The sequence below is a fragment of the Diplodia seriata genome (genome assembly GCF_021436955.1).
Source record: "Diplodia seriata strain FDS-637 chromosome Unknown scaffold_6, whole genome shotgun sequence".
Classification (NCBI taxonomy): Eukaryota; Fungi; Ascomycota; class Dothideomycetes; order Botryosphaeriales; family Botryosphaeriaceae; genus Diplodia; species Diplodia seriata.
Genome location: NW_027117313.1, coordinates 582,045 through 598,511, shown reverse-complemented (window position 1 = coordinate 598,511; position 16,467 = coordinate 582,045). Strand labels below are relative to the sequence as shown.

Genomic DNA, 16,467 nt, shown 5'->3' with positions numbered 1-16,467 from the left:
CACTGCCTTCCAGCGCCTGACGCCCCATTGACGCCCGCCCTTCCTTCAACTTCGTCCGCTCGCTCCACCAACGTCCGCGCCCAGCTTGGTCTCGGTCACCACATTGTGAGCTTCGTCTACTCAGGGGCTACTTCGCGCTTCCGCTCACGCTCGCTCCAGCTCCACACTTTCCTACCACCACAGCACAAGGCAACGCGCCTCACCACCTGAAAATGGCGGAATCTGCGTCCCCGATTGGCATTGCCAATGTGAGTTGGCTCCCCGATCCGTCTGCGCTGAACGTTTACTGACCCAGTCCCCAGCTTCCTAACCAACGGTAAATAGCTACTTGCTTCTCCTTGCTGCCGCGATCGCGCGACCTAACATCATCGCAGACACAAGATCGTTGCCAAGCGCGGTGCCGCCTTCACTATTATGGTACGCCTCCGTCGCAAGCACGCAGTAGGGTCAGGGATTGACGTGGTGTGATAGGTTGCTGGCGAGTCCGGTTTGGGAAAGACGACCTTTATCAACACCCTCTTCTCCACCACGATCAAGAACTATGCCGATCACAAGCGCCGCCACCAGAAGCAGGTCGACAAGACGGTTGAGATCGAAATCACCAAGGCCGAGCTTGAGGAGAAGTTCTTCAAGGGTCAGTATAGGGGACCCCTCGTCGATGAAATGCGCGCATTTGCTGACATGCTCCACAGTCCGTCTGACGGTTATTGACACGCCCGGCTTCGGTGATTATGTCAACAACCGCGACTCGTGGCAGCCCATCATCGAGTTCCTCGACGACCAGCATGAGTCGTACATGCTCCAGGAGCAGCAGCCCAAGCGTACCGAGAAGATCGATCTCCGTGTCCACTCCTGCCTGTACTTCATCCGCCCTACCGGCCACACTCTGAAGCCTCTGGACATTGAGGTTATGAAGCGTCTCTGCACTCGCGTCAACCTCATCCCCGTTGTTGCCAAGGCCGACACTCTCAGCCCCGCTGATCTGTCCAAGTTCAAGGCTAAGGTACAGCTTGCCCGCTGATTTCTAAAGAAGCATTCTTGCTAACAGGAGACGACAGATCCGCTCGGTCATCGAGGCCCAGGGCATCAAGATCTACCAACCCCCGCTCGAGGAGGACGACGAGGCTGGCCTTCAGCACGCCCGCAGCCTGATTGCTGCTATGCCCTTCTCCGTCATCGGCTCTGAGAAGGACGTCCAGACCACCGACGGCCGCACTGTCAAGGGCCGCCAATACGCCTGGGGTGTTGCTGAGGTCGAGAACGAGGAGCACTGCGACTTCAAGAAGCTCCGCGCCATCCTTATCCGCACGCACATGCTGGACTTGATTCACACGACCGAGGAAAACCACTACGAAGCCTACAGGGCACAGCAGATGGAGACGCGGAAGTTTGGCGAGGCTCGGCCCAGGAAGCTGGACAACCCCAAGTTCAAGGAGGAGGAAGAGGCACTCCGCAAGCGCTTCACGGAGCAGGTCAAGGTGGAGGAGCAGCGTTTCCGCCAATGGGAGCAGAAGCTCATCTCGGAGCGCGACCGCCTCAACAAGGACCTGGAGCAGAGCCACGCCGTCATCAAGCAGCTCGAGGCAGAGGTCGAGACACTGCAGGGCAGCGTTACGCGCTCCCACGGCCGTCGTTAGGCCACTTTCGCACTGTGCACCCGCTTTTTCCTTTCTTCTGATACCTCTCATTTGCAGTCTTCAGTACGTTTGTAATGGCGCTCAGCGAGCTTCAGTCCAAGGTTGATTGAAGCTTTGCGACTTAGCGGCTGAACCTTTTTCTTGTGCAGCGCGGCGGCGGGAGAGGATTCCGTTTTGGCGCGGGAACCGTTGCGTAGTTGGGAGTTTTCAAGCTGGGAGACGCATAAAATCTGGGGAAGCATCGGTTAATTTTGCATCTTCCACTTCTCCCTCCATTGTAGATTAATGAACTTTTGCGTTGCCCTTGAGCTGGAACCTGCGTGATGTGAGCAATGTGGATACTGATTTGGATGCCAAGGCCGTGCGCAATGGCATCCAAGCTCCTCCCACAAGCTCCGACATCACCGACGCTCCGCAACTACATTACCTACGACATGTCATGACGGCACAATTCCCAACCCGGCAGATTGCCAGGCTCTCCGGCCACAACGGTAATTCTTTGCGCTGCCTTTCCCGGCCCTTGGCCCAGAATCTTAACTAGAAACGAGCTCTAACCCCGCAGTAGGACCTGTCCATGCCGTGACGTACAGCGCCGGCATTGGCCAATATGTACGTCCGCGCCACCCACCCAACGCGCAAAATCCACAGAAGAACCTCCCGCATCCCCCTCGCTCTCAACCACCGAAGCCCTTTTCCCCCCGCCGCCGCGAAAGACGAAGGGACCACCTAACGACAACATAGATCCTCACGGGCTGCGCCGACCGCTCGATCCGGCTGTTCAACCCGGGCCGCAGCGGGGGCCTGCTGGTGCAAGAATACGAGGCGCACGGCTACGAGGTGCTGGACATCGCCGTCGCGGACGACAACGCGCGGCTCGCCAGCGTGGGCGGCGACAAGCAGGTCTTCCTGTGGGACGTGGCGACGGCGGCGACGCTGCGCCGCTTCAGCGGGCATGCGGGCAAGTGCAATGCCGTCGCCTTCGCGGCCGAGGGGGACGTGTTGGTTAGTGGTGAGTGTGTTTTTTTTTTTTTTTTTTTTTTTTGGTGGTGGTGGTGGGGGGCTTTCCTTTCCTCGGGTAGGGATTGTGGCGGAGTGGAGCGGAGCAGAGGGTGGAGGGATGGTATGGGGTAGGATATGGGGGAGGATGCGGAAGATTCTCTGTTGCCGGGATGTGGGCGCGTGGGGATGGGCGCGTGTGTGGATGGGCTAACCGTGGCGTTATGCTTGTGTAGGGAGCTTCGATGCCACGCTCAAGTTGTGGGATCTCAAGAGCCAGTCGCACAAGCCGCTCATGACGCTATCGGAAGCTAAGGATAGCATCTCGTCGATCTGCGTCTGGGGCCACGAGATCTTCGCTGGCTGCGTGGACGGAAGGCTCAGGACCTACGATATCCGGATGGGGCAAGTGTTTGTGGACGTGCTTGGACGTGAGTACAAGGACGGAGGGGGATTGTCTGCTCGTCTGAGAGGGTGGTTGACTGATACGAGACAGATCCGGTCACATCTGTCACTTCTACTAGAGATGCCGACTCGATCCTAACCAGTACGCTCGACTCGACGATACGTTTGATGGATAGGTCGAACGGGAGACTGCTGCAGTCCTACAAAGCACCTGAGGCAAAGCTCCATCACCCCGTATTTTTCCAATCATTCACCGCATCCTAACATATCGCTATAGTACGTGAACACTGAGTACCGCATCCGCTCAACTCTCGGCCTCAAAGATACCGTTGCTATCGCTGGGAGTGAGAATGGTAGTATTCTCGCATGGGACGTTGTTTCGGGCACAGTTCAGCATCGGCTTCAGCACGGAGAGTCCAAGGGCACCTCCAAGAAAGACGTCGTCAGCGCTGTGGCATTCTGTCCAAGAAGAAACGAGTTCGCCAGCGCCGGTGGTGATGGAAACGTAGTCGTCTGGGGAGTATAGGTGGGGTCTCCCCGACGCGGAGCTGGAAAGGTTGATAGATATCGACGGCGGCAAGGCCGTAATGCCTTTGCGACAACGTTAAAGAGGTATGGTAGAGGGTGGGCGAGAAGATACTGTGTCCCATAAAGCTCTAAGGATTTAATATGATGTTTTCAAGGTACGCGGTACTTGCACGTGAGTTTTCAGGAGATGCATGATCCTGGTATGCCATGTGTGTTCGGGTGCCTTGCATATCCATACGTTCTCTTTTGAACGGCGCTTGACTCGGGACGCGGATCACTCAGGGGCCTCTCGAAAACTATTGATTGATAGTGCCCTTCGTTTTTCTCCTGTGTGGGTACGTTTGAGGAGTCTGGACCACTGGCTGAGGTGTATTTTCTAACCAGTCTGCATGGGTGGCCAGGCCAACAGGGATGAAATCACGATAAAATGAGAGGATGGAATAAGAAACATTAGAGAAACGCCTACTGGCTCACCGCAAGCTCAAGTAGAGTTGTTCGGATTATGCGCACGAGAACGGCTAAAGCCGAGCGATTGGAGGTGCAAATGAGAGTGATGGACTTTCCAGCTTGCATAGTGTCAAGGGGACAGGTCGGGATAACAATTTAGTCACTTTGCAGATGTTGATCCACCCGCATGCGTGGGCGACTTGAAGCACCATGCACACACAGGACAAGGGCTAGAAGTTGACCGTTTGAACGATAGGCTCCGCCTCTCTCTCTTCTTGCAACGTACGCAAAAATCCTTTCCCGGCGCAAGGGCCTACGCTCCTAAGATAGAGTCATCTTTGGACGAGCTGACGTTCTCGAGCGTGGCTTTGAGCGATATCCACTACCGCGTGGCAACATGGCGTGCGCTATGGCCAGCTGTCACACCTACTAGGCGCCGCGAGACAGGGGTCCAGTGGCCCAATAGGAGAAAAGCCATTTCAAAGAAGGCTGAAAGGATGCAAGAAAGGAGGGGTCCGCAGCCGGCGCACGGAACGGCACGGGATGCGTGGGCGAACGGAGGCGAGGAACGGCAGCTGTTGCGGAGAAAAGTGGTGAGAGACTTCGGGGAGACCAGGTGCTTTGGGCAACTCTTGAATGCCATGGAGCAACTGCAAGAGAGCTGTTTCGTTTCGGGTCGTCCCTCGGCTTCGTCTCGACTTGACGTTGTGGTCGCGTGCTGCTGCGTATCGGCGCACCATAATCTGACGAGGATCCGCCTTCCGTCTTTGACTATCGTGTCCCTACCTAGTGACCATGCCTCACGCACGTTTGCCCTCACTTCCCTAAGATTTGCCGCGTGGCAGGCGCAGATGCACGCAGCCGCCTTCGCTAATTTGCAGCCAGCAGGCTGGCTTAGGCGTGGGGACGACGCGCCTCCTGATCTGTCGTCATTCCACGGATCCTCATGTTGGCTGCACATCAGGGACGGCCGCAGCGTCACTCTGCAGCATCTGCGACCTGGGCAACGCGCAAGCGCAGGGCCAGGCCTGGTAGGGCAGGCGCTACACGCGCCTGTGCTCGGGGCAGATCGGGGACTTTTTTGGCAGTGGCAGCTGGGCCAGCGTCCAGGGCGTGCAGCCAGATGTCGCCATGCCACAGTAGCGCCGGAAGAAGCACCGGCGACGCGCTGCCATGCTGCTTGGCGGCGATGGCGGGGAGGCACAGGCAGCGGCATCTGGGCCGGGTGTGAGGCATGGGAGGCGGGAATGGTGTGCTGCCATGTGACGGCGGGGCAGGAACGGCGGGCTGCAACGGGTAGGCGGGGCGCGCGAGGGAAAAGCATTCGACCGGCGAGCCCACAAGCCCAATAGCAGGCATTGATGGGCAGGCGCTCCCGGGAAGAGGGCGGCCGTGTCGCCTGATAGCCAGCCCACACTCACGCATGGCCCGGGCGGCTCGGCGCAGGGGCGGCTCTACTCGCAGGGCTCAGCGCGCAGCTGGGAATGCTCTTCTGGTCGTGCATGAAGCTCATATATCATTTCTCCACGCCCCCCGGGCTGCTTCTTCCTTGGAAAGAGTACCTTCCGCTTCACACCAACCGCCTGTTCCTGAGCCCACCAGCCTCTAAGAAAACACCCGACTATTCTGTATTGCGGCCCGTCTCGGCTTTAGCGCCAGCATTCGTCAGTCACCAGCTCAGCCCTGTTCCGGTCTGGCATCATAGTCACCCTCTGGTAAGTCCTGTTGCCTGTAAGACCCAGACCTCACGCCTGCGTGACTCTCTGCAAAATGGCGCAAGTCCCGCCACCTCTATATTTCCATCTTCCCCCCAGCATTTCTCTCTCCTTCCCACACAGCTCTATCATACCATTTACACTATACCGAAGCACCCCGTGCTAACATTCCGCGCCTTTCCAAAGCCAACAAGCACCTTGAGATCCACTCAGCTTCGCTTCTTATACCGTCTTGAGCAAGCTTTGCCCAACCCATCCACCATGTCCGCCTTCAGCCACGCCGCTCGCCGTTACTCTTCGAGCGCCTTCGCGCCGCGCTACTCGCGCATGCAGCTTCTCGTTGCTCACAGCGCCATCACCGCCGGCGTCGTGCTGCCTTTTGTGCACCCTTACCTTCAAACCCGTCAAGCAAAGCGCGATGGCACCTACATGACCAAGTAAGTCCTGCAGCCTGTCTGTTCTCTTGCTCTCCTTTTCGCCGCCTCGACAGCTGCATTGCATATCCCAAGAAAATAGAATGTCTACGCGGGCGTGTTGAGCAAGTCAGGGGAGCTCCACTCCGGTCATTGTACACAGGACTAACGGAGCACCGTCCGCTAGGCCGCCGATCCCATTCACGCCGAGCCCCAAGTTCTAGAAGGAAACTGTCTGCCGATCAGGGAGCTACCATGATCGGCTTTCATCTTTTCTTCTTTTGCCGGCAAGCGCTGAACAAGCAGCGTTTGCGCGGTTCATCGGCGTAGGGACTTAGGGTGACTTTCGAATCGGGAGGGGCCAAGGGCTGGCGAAGCCCTCCCATTGGAGCATCGTATTGGCGTTTGGCGGCAATATACCAGGAATTCATTTTGGACTCAACAGCCACTCTTTTAGCTCTGAGCGGCTTGCTTCTCCCCCGGGAGACTTGCATGTTTCGACGACATAGCAGAATGAACAATTTTAATTTTGAAGTTTGTACACGATTGAGCGGTGATTGAGATACAGATCCGACCAATTACAACCCTTAAGACCATTCGAACATGACTGCCTCATAGAAGTTTGGAGAAGCTAAATGCTTCTTTATAACCAGCAACCGACTTGAGCATTCCGCCGGTTGCCCCAGTCCAAGGCTTCCGGAGACATGCTTACATTTATGTAGCCGGCCCACGTTTCGGCTACACCCAATCAATTCCCCAGACTTCAATCCATATTTAGTCTCCCCACTGCCCCTCGTTTTTCGCATTTAACTCGGTGGTTCCCCATCATCGATTCCTTTCATATCCCATCAGCGATCATTCCTTCAACTGAAGCGGTCTCCTTTCCTGCTCCTGAACGGCTCGGTCGCTTCGTACTTGCTCTTCTCGAAGACCTGCTGGCCTGCGGTCTCGGGGGCATGTCGTGTCGGCGCGGGGTCCTGGCTGGCTTCTTGGCTGGGGTTGGCGCCGCCGTTGGAGCTGCCGCCAGTGAAGGCCTGCGACTCGAGGCGCGCTTGCATCTCACGCTTGCGGCGGTCGGCAGCCGCCTTCTCGGCCCGCTCCGCGTTGATCTCCTTCTTCGCAAAGTAGTACGCGCCGCCGCCGGCTGCGGGAGAGAGAGTTCGCGTTAGCCCAGAGCGCGACTTGCTGTATGGATCCCTCGGTGGCGGGAAGCAGGGCATATGGGTGGGTCGCAGCCATTGACCGCCGTGGACGTACCGACGATAAGAACGCCCCAACCGTAGCTGGTGGAGGATAAGTGTGAGTGTCGGCCCTACGGAGGTGATCGGGAATGACTGCGAATGACGTACGCGGTAGATCTGATCTGTGCGGGCGTCAGCGGAAGCTATGCAATTGAGGCGGCGGAGAGCTTACGGTGTTCATTGTTGCGGGTATGCGAGAAGGGGAGAGCGACTGTCTGGCGGATGGTGTGTTCCTGGGGAAAAGGGAGTGCAGAGGATTGGGCGCGTGGGAATGCCGCCGGAGCTCTGCAAAATAGTGGATGAAATCAGGCCATATCGTAGGGCTGACGCCACACCGAAGCGGAAGCTCCAGCCGCCCATCACCTAGCTTTCCCGCATCTACACCCCTCTCCACCGCTCACCCCCGTCCCTTGGTCGCCGACTTCTTCTCTGCTCCACCAGGTCGCCGATTGTTGTCCAGCATCACAAGCATCGTCTCCTGCCAAGTTATCCTATCCGGGCAACGACCCTCTCGCCCACCATGCACGAAGACCGTACGCCGCCAAGCTTCCCCACGTCTTCATACTCTCCGCTGACCACGATGCTCTGCTCAGACCCGCACCCGCTCCTCGCCCAACTCCCCCTCACCGTCTCGCCATTCGTCTCGCTCCCAACCGCCACCCCACTCCCCTACACCTACAAACAGCTCCCCTCCACCCTCCCACCCTCCGTCACCGACCCACCCGCCATCGCCAACAACCCCGAAGCCGCCGCCGCCGCCGACCAGCAACTACAAGACAACAACGCCCCGCCGAAGCCTACGTACGTAACCTCGGCGTCGGGCCAGCACGCCGCGCACCCGGACGACATCATCGCCTCGTGCCGCGCGCTGCAGGCCCACCTGACACGCCTGACCGAGGACGCGCGCGCGGCGACGCGCCGCTGGGAAGACGGCCTGCGCGAGCGCGACCTCGCCGAGAAGCGGCGCGTCGCGCCCGGCTGGCTCGACGAGGAGGTCAAGATGCTGGTGCCGGAGCGGAAGGGCGGTGGGAACCTGATGGATGAGGATGCGCCGCCGCCGATGCTGCAGCCGGGCCTGGGTGGTGGGGGTGGAGGCGGGGGTGGGGAGGCCATGCAGGGCGTTGTGCAGAGCGATGAAGGGGCGGAGCTGGATAAGGCGTTTGGAGGGTTGGGGCTGAGGTGAAGAGAGTGAGCGGGCGAGTTGGTGGAAGGGAATTTGGATGATTGAGGGCTAGGGACGTAGGGTGGTATCGAGGCCGTCGCTCTTGATGTTCAGCAGTTCGCAAGATGTGTATTGAAAAACGGAGAGTCATCCTGGGAAGATTGCAAAGAGCTTCAGCGCATGTTCACAACTGTTGGCGTTTTAGGTGTTAAGAGTACTATGGCTATGAACGAATATTACTTTCAAAGAGTGCATCCCAGGGGTAACCTATTTGATTGCGAGCTTAGACATAGAAATCTATATTTCGGTCAAGCCAGTTCTGAGGGTTCATTTGGATTTGAATGTATGTACGTTAGTGCGCAATATTGGCATTGCAGATAAACCAAAGTCTGAGTAGATCCGCTAGTATTATACCCGGCTTTAGACTTAAGTGCTTGTTTGGTTTCGAATTGCGATTGATAGCTCTTCACGGAGCTTGGATCGGTGACGTGCGGAGGAGCACGCCCGGAGATCAACAGCGGACCTCCGCGCTGCGGGCCTCCAAGCCAAACCAACACCTGTACCTCAACTTCACAACCTCCACCTCGCAAACCCCGCGACGACAAGCGCAACGAACTCAATGCCAGGATCGCGATCATCACCAGTGCAACCATAGAGCTACAACTCCTCTCCAACAGCAACCAAACCACCCGAAAGCCGCAATCATGAGCAAATTCGAAGTCCGTCCCTAACCCCAGCTCCGACCTCCCCACCCCCACCACAAGCCGACCCTGCCCGCTAACCTGCCGCGCCCCTCCCGCGCACGACCGCAACAGCTTCCCTCCTCCAACGCGACATCCGACCCCTCGACGCCCGACCCCGAGGCCCGCAGCACCACCTACTCCGACAACGACGACGACGACGACGCCGACCTCCCCTACCCGGCACCGCTGCCCCGCAGCGCCTTCACGGTGCCCGCCTCGGAATTCTCGGCGGCGCAATACCTCTCAACGCTCTCGCACCGGCACCAGACGCTGGGCGACCTGCGCGCGGACCTGCGCGCCCGCAGCGGCCTCATCAGCCGCGAGCTGCTCGACCTCGTCAACGCCAACTACGCCGACTTCCTGAGCCTCGGGCGCGCGCTGCACGGCGGCGAGGACCGCGTCGAGGAGGTCCGCGTCGGGCTGCTGGGCCTGCGCAAGGCGGTCGGCGAGGTGCGCGGCGCAGTGGCCGGGCGCGAGGACGAGGTGAGGCGGCTGGTCGAGGAGCGCGAGGCGGTCGGCCGGCAGCGGGCGGTGGCGAGGGCGCTGCTGGAGGTGGAGAGGAGGGTGGGCGAGTTGGAGGCGGCGCTGGTGGTGGTGGGGCGGCAGCAACAAGGGGGGGAGGGCGGGGAGGACAGCGAGGGCGAGGATGACGATGACGAGGAGGAGAGCGATGAGGAGGACGAGGAGGGGGGCGGCGGGAGCAGCGGCGTCTCGTTGGGGAGGCTGAGGAGGCTGGCGAGACAGTACCTTGGCGTGCGCCAGACCGCGGGGCGGATTGGCAAGGAGCACCCGTTCTTGGTCGCGCAGGAGCCGCGTTTGACCAAGATTCGGAATACGCTGTTGTTGGACTTGGGGGCGGAGCTGAAGTCGGCGAAGGCTGCAGGCCCACAAGGCAAGAACAGGGTTCTCAAGGTTATGAGCATCTACGCGGAAATGGACGAAGGCATCGAGGCGATCAAGGTCCTGAAAGGACGTTCTTAAGATCTATGGGGACTTCTGGAGGAAGCTCGTATACTTCTGGAACATCTTCTTTACAAGCAGCACACAATACCCCAAATCACGCGGACGCGGTATACCCATGGAGTTCAAAAGATCATTTCATGATAATACACATTTTCCGTGCCCGCTTTCAATGCCAAATATATACCTTCCAAAGCCTTGATATATCTATTCACTCGCGAAATCTTTCGGGTTTGGCGATTCAGGTCCTCTGAAATTACCGTTCAAGCTGAATCCCGGCGAATTTGTCGAGCTCAGCACCTTTCAAAATGTCAGTAACAGAGTTTGGGGGAAGCTCCATTAGATTCGCAACTTACCACCTCATGAATGTCCTTCGAAATACGGTCGCTCAGCTGCGCCATATCCTTCTTCACGCTGGCAATGAAGTGCTTGATGTTCTTCGCCAGCTCATCCGGGGTGAAGGCCAGCTGGCCGACGGCCATCCTGACGACGCCCAAGCGCTCCCTGTACTCGGCGCCGCCGACCATCTCCTTGACGGCGGCGCCCGTGTCCTTGACGACGGTGCCGTTCTTGGCGCTGGGCATGAGGCCCTTGGGGCCGAGGATGCGGCCCAGGCCGGCCTTGTTCATCTTCTGCAGCGAGTCCGGGTGGCACAGGCAGCGGTCGAAGTCGATGCGGCCCTCGTCCTTGATGGCGGCGAAGACGTCGTCCTCGCCGACGACGGCCGCGCCCGCCGCCAGCGCCGCCTTGCCCGCCGCCGAGTCGCGCGGCGCGATCACGCAGATGCGCAGGTCCGTCTTGACCGGGTGCGGCAGCCGCAGCCGGTTGCGCACCACGGCGCCGTTCTTGGGCGTGCGCAGCTTCAGGTGCAGCTCGTACTTGGGCGACGTCGGGGGCTTGCCGACTTCGAAGGCGCGGATGTACCTGCGGCGAGACACCCGGGCGTCAGCATTGGCCTGGCGGTCTCTGTATAGCTTTTGCGAGGGGGACAATTGCTTGTGATGGCGCATGCATTGTGGAAGCCGCCAAACGTCGGCAGAGGGTTCAAGCGTACCGGATCGCATCCAGAAGAGCGAATTGCTCGGCGTCCTTAAGGTCATGGGTGACATAACTCGTCCGGGTCTTCTTCTTCTTCTTGCTGGCGTCGTTATCCTTTTTCTTGTAGCCCTTGCCGGCGGTTGCGCAGCGGATCTGCTGGGTGGGTATCAGGGCGGGGACGAGTGACCGTCCGACCGACGGTCGTATCGAGGTATTAAGGACATTTCTGCTCAGTTGAGCAAGACACCGCTGTGCTGAAGCCATTGGGGCGCGTGGACTTGGTGGAGTCGCGTTGCCGTCGACTTTCCAGCCCGCCGACGGAGCTTGATGGCCGACTTCTCCGATCTACATGGTCCGTGCACCAACATACATATCACAATCCACCTCCGTATGCGAGCATGTTGTTCCGTAAGTGATTCTCATATGTTGCTAAGACCAACTACAGATTCCTGCCTTTAAGAAGTGTATTGTGACACAATGACGTTGGAACTTCGTCCGCAATTATCATGACAGCACCTAGAATCGATCGCCGAAAAAGCAAACACAAAAGCCAATAAACATGAACACCCAACCGGCAGCCTTTACCTCTGCTTTTTGCCCATTGCTGAAACCGAATCCGCTTGAAACCCTCGCTAAATTCAAAGAACGAAAAGACATCATTGATACCCCAAGCGCCAACCCAAAATATCGCTAGTCGTAGTTAAACGAACAGCGAGCAAAGATTTACAGTGAGAAGGGGTATAATACTGGTAGGTGCTCGCCTTGTCACTTCACCAGAAGAGAGAAAGGATGCTCAGAACGTAACTGACGCGTTCGTGTCTGGCGCCTCGGCTGCAGCCTCATCGAAGACTACAAAGCCCGTGCCCTCTTCTGGCGAAGGAACCTCAGACACGGCGGGCTCGACGTCCTTCACAGTGTTGCAAGTGTTCTTTGCAGAGTCGGTGGCCGTAGCGGTAGCAGTATCTTTCCCCTCCTTTGTTGGGACATCGTCGAAAGTGCACTCCTTGGATAGCGACGAAGGCTTTTCTGGGGCAGTGCCATCAACGATGACGTATGAGTTCGCATCAAGCCCGTCGCCGAAGAAGTCCGAGGCAGGCAGAGCGGAAAGCGGCGAGCGGTCCTCCTCCATAGCGTCCTTCTCAAACTTGCGGCGCTGCTTCATCTTCCTCGGCTCCGCGCCAGCGTCGGACGCACCAGCGGAGCGAGAGCTTGCGGCAAGGTAATAGTCGGGCGGCGGGATGTTCTCTTTGCCCCTCTCCCGCGACTCGTTCTCGGCACGAGTGTCGGAGTCGTCGTCAGATGAGATATCTAGTGTGGTTGCAGAGTGCTCCATCATGTTCGTTGCCTCCTCCTCGGGGCTGTCCTCGTGGATCTCGAAGAACCAGCCCTTAGGCATCGACTCATCGATGGTGGGGGCGGACTTGCGGGCGGCAGGCCTAGGTGGAGGTGCGTATTCAGGGATGGTACCACTCAGAGCGGCGTCGATGGAGAAAGGCACGCCGGAGCTGCGGCGAGGGCTGAGATCAAAAGACGGCGGATCAATGCGAGTGGTGCGGCGTTTCGAAAGAAGACCAACACGCTTGTTCTTCGGAGAACCGCGGCTGGTGCTGATCGAGGACTGAGTGGGCACAGACGACGTCCGCGGCTTCTCGACGGCCGACAGCGGCGTAGAGCGGCGGGCAGACGACGAAGCGACGGGGGCAGCCTCAGCACTCAAGACGAACTTGGAGACCTTCTTCGGGCTTCCATCTAAGTTCTTAGAGCGCTTGGTTGGCGAGTCAACAACAGCGGGGTCCACATTCTCGCAGCTCAAGTCATCATCAAAGGGCGAGGTCGTGTGGCGACGCTTCGATGGCGAGTACTTGGACTGCTTGCCAGAGGGGAAAGAAAACGAAGAAGCGGAAATGGCTACTGAGGGATGAGTACAGCACGGTGGATCGGCGCGGACGGCGGCAGGCGAGCCGGAGAGCGAGACGACAGGGCTAGCTTACAGTTCTGGCGGTTCTTTGCACTGGTCAGGTTCCGCAAGCGAGGGCCGTCCAGGGCCGCGAAGGGCTGGCGTGCAGGAACGTGAGCAGTCATTTTCTGGGATGCGGATGCGGTGGTGTCGGGATGGCGGTTCTGCTGCTGATGATTTTGCGTCGAGTGGAGCAGCTCGGACGCGAATCGTGCGCGGGGTTACGCTCGCCCGCGAAAGGCAACGAATAAACAGCCGATGGAGCGGGGAACGGCAGCACAGACGACGGCGGGTTACAGGCAGCAATGGGAGGCAGAACGCAGGGCGAGGAGTCGCAACGCGGAGGACTTGTTGGGGAAGATGGAGCAAGCCTGAGGAGAGGGATGGGGCGAGGGCGCAGGTGTATATCGGGGCAGGGCGGACGCCGCCCGGTCGCACGAGACGCGATCTGTGGCGCCTGCAAGGAGCGGCGCGTCTGCAGCGTGTGCTGTTGGTGTTGGGCGACAAGGGCCTGCGCCGGCCGCTAAGCCATTCCGCCAGTGGCAGCCGGGCGAAACAGGTTTGCCGTGCCTGGCCGGCTGGAGTCGAGGTGCACCAGGCCGCCGAACCGTCCAAGCACTGGTTCCCAGCCTCCCGCCCCTGCCCGCCACTCCATTAACACGCTGCGCGACAGGGTTCGCGGACGCGACGCGACGCGTAGCACCGCGTTCCGATCGTGATGAAGCCGCCCGGGCCCACGCTCGACAGACGTCCGCCTTCCCCAAACGTTGCACCCGGCGCTTCCTCAGGCGCCTAGCCCCGGCTCGCAGCTGCCCTCTCGCCGCCGCCGCCAATTTCAGCTCACCCAGCTGGCGACTGTACGAGTGCCCTTACTCGCGAGCCCGTGGCGCCGACGCAAGGCTGCTGAAGGTCGTTTCATGGGCACGTCACACCTCGCATGAATCCGCGGACACGATAAGCCGTTCCCCAGCCTCCGCCCCGCTCTGTTCGGGTCAGCTCTCCATCTAGCTTATCCTACGCGGCTTTCCGTGGATAGGATCGTCTTCGGCGTCCACCGTTCAGCCGCGCATGTGTTCGAGTTTGCCATCCAGACCAGGCAGGCCCCATCACCGGTTCCGGAAGGAAAGGCTAATACTCCTACCCGAAGCGGTAGGTGATTCGCGTCTTGCTGGTTTATTCCCCGCGTAGTCCGTACATTGGTTTCACGTCTTCATATCCACGCGACTATGAAACCGCGGTGAGCTGCTGGGATGCCACTGCGTCTGGCGGAGGTGCTTCGCCGCAACTCGGACCACTGTCTCACACCGAAAATATGGGCATGACCATACGCGAAAATGTTGGCTTCGCCCGCGGGACTCGGCTTTCGGAACTACGTCGGAGCCAGCTGCACTAAATCAGCAATCACCTTGACTAGTGGCTACGAACGAGCAGAGCAATAGGTATGAGGTCTTTCGGGCGTGGTGGAAAAGGAATCGGCAAAAATCCAACGGTTGTGCACGACATTCATCAGACTCGTATCACGTGCTGGGTATCATGTTCCCCAATCAGAAAGAGCCTCCTGTTACACGTGAAAGAAAGCCAAGCGTCAAGGAATCGACCAGGAAGGACCGCCCCGCGATGACGAGTTGCCAAAAGACCAAAGCAGTCTCCAAGTTCTCGAAGCTCGATCGTTAGCAACTCATCCCATGATATCCGCAACTGGTCCCATGCCGCGGTTGTCAGCTGCAATGACGAGATCCCCAGTACGTCGCCCCACCAGCATGGTACGGGCGTTGTCGGCGGAAGTGCCGGGAGCGTGGACGGACACTCACGTACAGAACGCAGCTGCAGTCTTTCATCACAAGAGCAGTGCGGATCAGCTCCATCATACTCTGTTCGGCTCCCTCTCTTCAAAACCATGCGCCATCTGACCTCTTTCTTTGAAGCGATCCTGTCAGTTGGCTCCGCAAGCCCGCTTCAGCTAGCTTCAACCGCCGCCGATCTCCGCCTCAACCACGTCCAAGTCATTGGTACTCACAACAGCTATCACCGGGAAGTCTCGATAACTGCAAGGCCAATCTTCGAGCTTCTGGTTCCGAGTCCGCCGAGTCCGCAGAGTTTCTATTACAGCCATGCCTCGCTCTCCGACCAGTTGGATTACCAGTCCGTCCGGAGTCTTGAGCTTGATGTCTATGCCGACTACATTTCTCCCGGCCAGTTCGCGAACCCTCTCATAGACCGCTTTGCGCAGCTGCCCGGGCCCGCTCAGGAATGGCAGGAATGGCAGGAGCAGATGCGTGAGCCAGGGGCCAAGGTGCTGCACGTGAGCGACCTCGACGTCCGCAGCGTCTGCCCAACCCTGAAGGTGTGCCTCTCGGAATTGCGGAAATGGTCCGACGAGCACCCCGCCCACGTGCCCGTCGTCATCGACCTCGAGTACAAAACCGTAGATGAGCGGCTCCTGGCTGTCGGCGGCGCGCCAGGTGAACCATGGAACGCCACGAGTCTGGGTCTTATGGACGACGAAATTCGCGCAGCGCTGGGTAAGAGCAAGATCATCACACCTGACGATGTGCGTCTTCGAGGTCACGCCGAGGCGGCCGCGAATCTCACTCTGGAGGACGCGGTGCTGCAGCATGGCTGGCCAACGCTCGAAGAGAGCAGGGGCAAATTTCTCTTCGTCATGGACAACAACCCGGACGACACCCCCTCCGTCCGCGACGCATATCGCGCCAACGGTCATGCAAGCCTTGAGAATCGCGTCGTCTTCACAAACTCCCTTCCTGGCGAAGCAGATGCCGCTTTCATCAAGCGGAACGACCCGTCCGGCGATAATCTCGCGCAGAGCCAGGAGCTGGTCCGGAAGGGCTACCTGATTCGCACGCGCGCGGATGAGCCTATCGACTCCGTCCTCATGGGCGATGACGTCGCAAACGCCCGGCTGAAAAGGGCTCTTGAGACGGGTGCCCAGGTTGTGAGCACCGATTGGCCAGGTGTTGGCATGGCCAGCAGGTATGGCAGCAACTATGTTGCGAAATTGCCCACCGACGGTGTTGTCAGGTGCAACCCGGTCAACGCTCCCGGTGACTGCAACGATATCGATCTAGAGAGCCATACGAGTCCGAGTGCATGGGACCGGATGACAAGGCAAGACTAGCGATACAAGTAATGGTCAGTTCTCGCCACTCTTCCAAGAATAGCCACGTGCCAAACGATGGTTTAGGACTTCTTCCTATGTGAACATAG

At 58.8% G+C, this 16,467-nt stretch overlaps 8 protein-coding genes across 8 annotated transcripts; 5 read left to right on the top strand and 3 right to left on the bottom strand.

The window, feature by feature from the left end:
* Positions 1-212: 212 nt before the first annotated feature.
* Positions 213-3,302, top strand: spn4 (Septin spn4; the record flags this gene model as incomplete). The annotated part of the gene is made up of 12 exons (XM_066777528.1): positions 213-248; positions 303-316; positions 375-417; positions 472-634; positions 693-1,003; positions 1,059-1,610; positions 1,695-1,700; positions 1,996-2,128; positions 2,203-2,246; positions 2,379-2,646; positions 2,870-3,064; positions 3,130-3,302. 12 exons carry the CDS (start codon positions 213-215, stop codon positions 3,300-3,302), a joined length of 1,938 nt encoding a protein of 645 aa, XP_066631623.1.
* Positions 3,303-5,989: 2,687 nt separating this feature from the next.
* SLS55_006090 (uncharacterized protein) lies at positions 5,990-6,365 on the top strand (the record flags this gene model as incomplete). The annotated part of the gene is made up of 2 exons (XM_066777527.1): positions 5,990-6,165; positions 6,329-6,365. 2 exons carry the CDS (start codon positions 5,990-5,992, stop codon positions 6,363-6,365), a joined length of 213 nt encoding a protein of 70 aa, XP_066631622.1.
* A 639-nt stretch (positions 6,366-7,004) lies between these two features.
* SLS55_006089 (uncharacterized protein) lies at positions 7,005-7,563 on the bottom strand (the record flags this gene model as incomplete). Its single annotated transcript, XM_066777526.1, has 4 exons — positions 7,005-7,285; positions 7,399-7,424; positions 7,491-7,504; positions 7,555-7,563. The coding sequence occupies 4 exons, from the start codon at positions 7,561-7,563 to the stop codon at positions 7,005-7,007; spliced, it is 330 nt and encodes a 109-aa protein (XP_066631621.1).
* Positions 7,564-7,902: 339 nt separating this feature from the next.
* SLS55_006088 (uncharacterized protein) lies at positions 7,903-8,565 on the top strand (the record flags this gene model as incomplete). The annotated part of the gene is made up of 2 exons (XM_066777525.1): positions 7,903-7,915; positions 8,129-8,565. 2 exons carry the CDS (start codon positions 7,903-7,905, stop codon positions 8,563-8,565), a joined length of 450 nt encoding a protein of 149 aa, XP_066631620.1.
* A 683-nt stretch (positions 8,566-9,248) lies between these two features.
* On the top strand, positions 9,249-10,268 carry SLS55_006087 (uncharacterized protein; the record flags this gene model as incomplete). Its single annotated transcript, XM_066777524.1, has 2 exons — positions 9,249-9,263; positions 9,360-10,268. 2 exons carry the CDS (start codon positions 9,249-9,251, stop codon positions 10,266-10,268), a joined length of 924 nt encoding a protein of 307 aa, XP_066631619.1.
* A 186-nt stretch (positions 10,269-10,454) lies between these two features.
* Positions 10,455-11,549, bottom strand: SLS55_006086 (mitochondrial 54S ribosomal protein uL1m; the record flags this gene model as incomplete). The annotated part of the gene is made up of 3 exons (XM_066777523.1): positions 10,455-10,547; positions 10,604-11,171; positions 11,302-11,549. The coding sequence occupies 3 exons, from the start codon at positions 11,547-11,549 to the stop codon at positions 10,455-10,457; spliced, it is 909 nt and encodes a 302-aa protein (XP_066631618.1).
* A 529-nt stretch (positions 11,550-12,078) lies between these two features.
* SLS55_006085 (uncharacterized protein) lies at positions 12,079-13,367 on the bottom strand (the record flags this gene model as incomplete). Its single annotated transcript, XM_066777522.1, has 2 exons — positions 12,079-13,196; positions 13,277-13,367. 2 exons carry the CDS (start codon positions 13,365-13,367, stop codon positions 12,079-12,081), a joined length of 1,209 nt encoding a protein of 402 aa, XP_066631617.1.
* Positions 13,368-15,139: 1,772 nt separating this feature from the next.
* Positions 15,140-16,378, top strand: SLS55_006084 (uncharacterized protein; the record flags this gene model as incomplete). Its single annotated transcript, XM_066777521.1, has 1 exon — positions 15,140-16,378. One exon carries the CDS (start codon positions 15,140-15,142, stop codon positions 16,376-16,378), a length of 1,239 nt encoding a protein of 412 aa, XP_066631616.1.
* Positions 16,379-16,467: the final 89 nt, after the last annotated feature.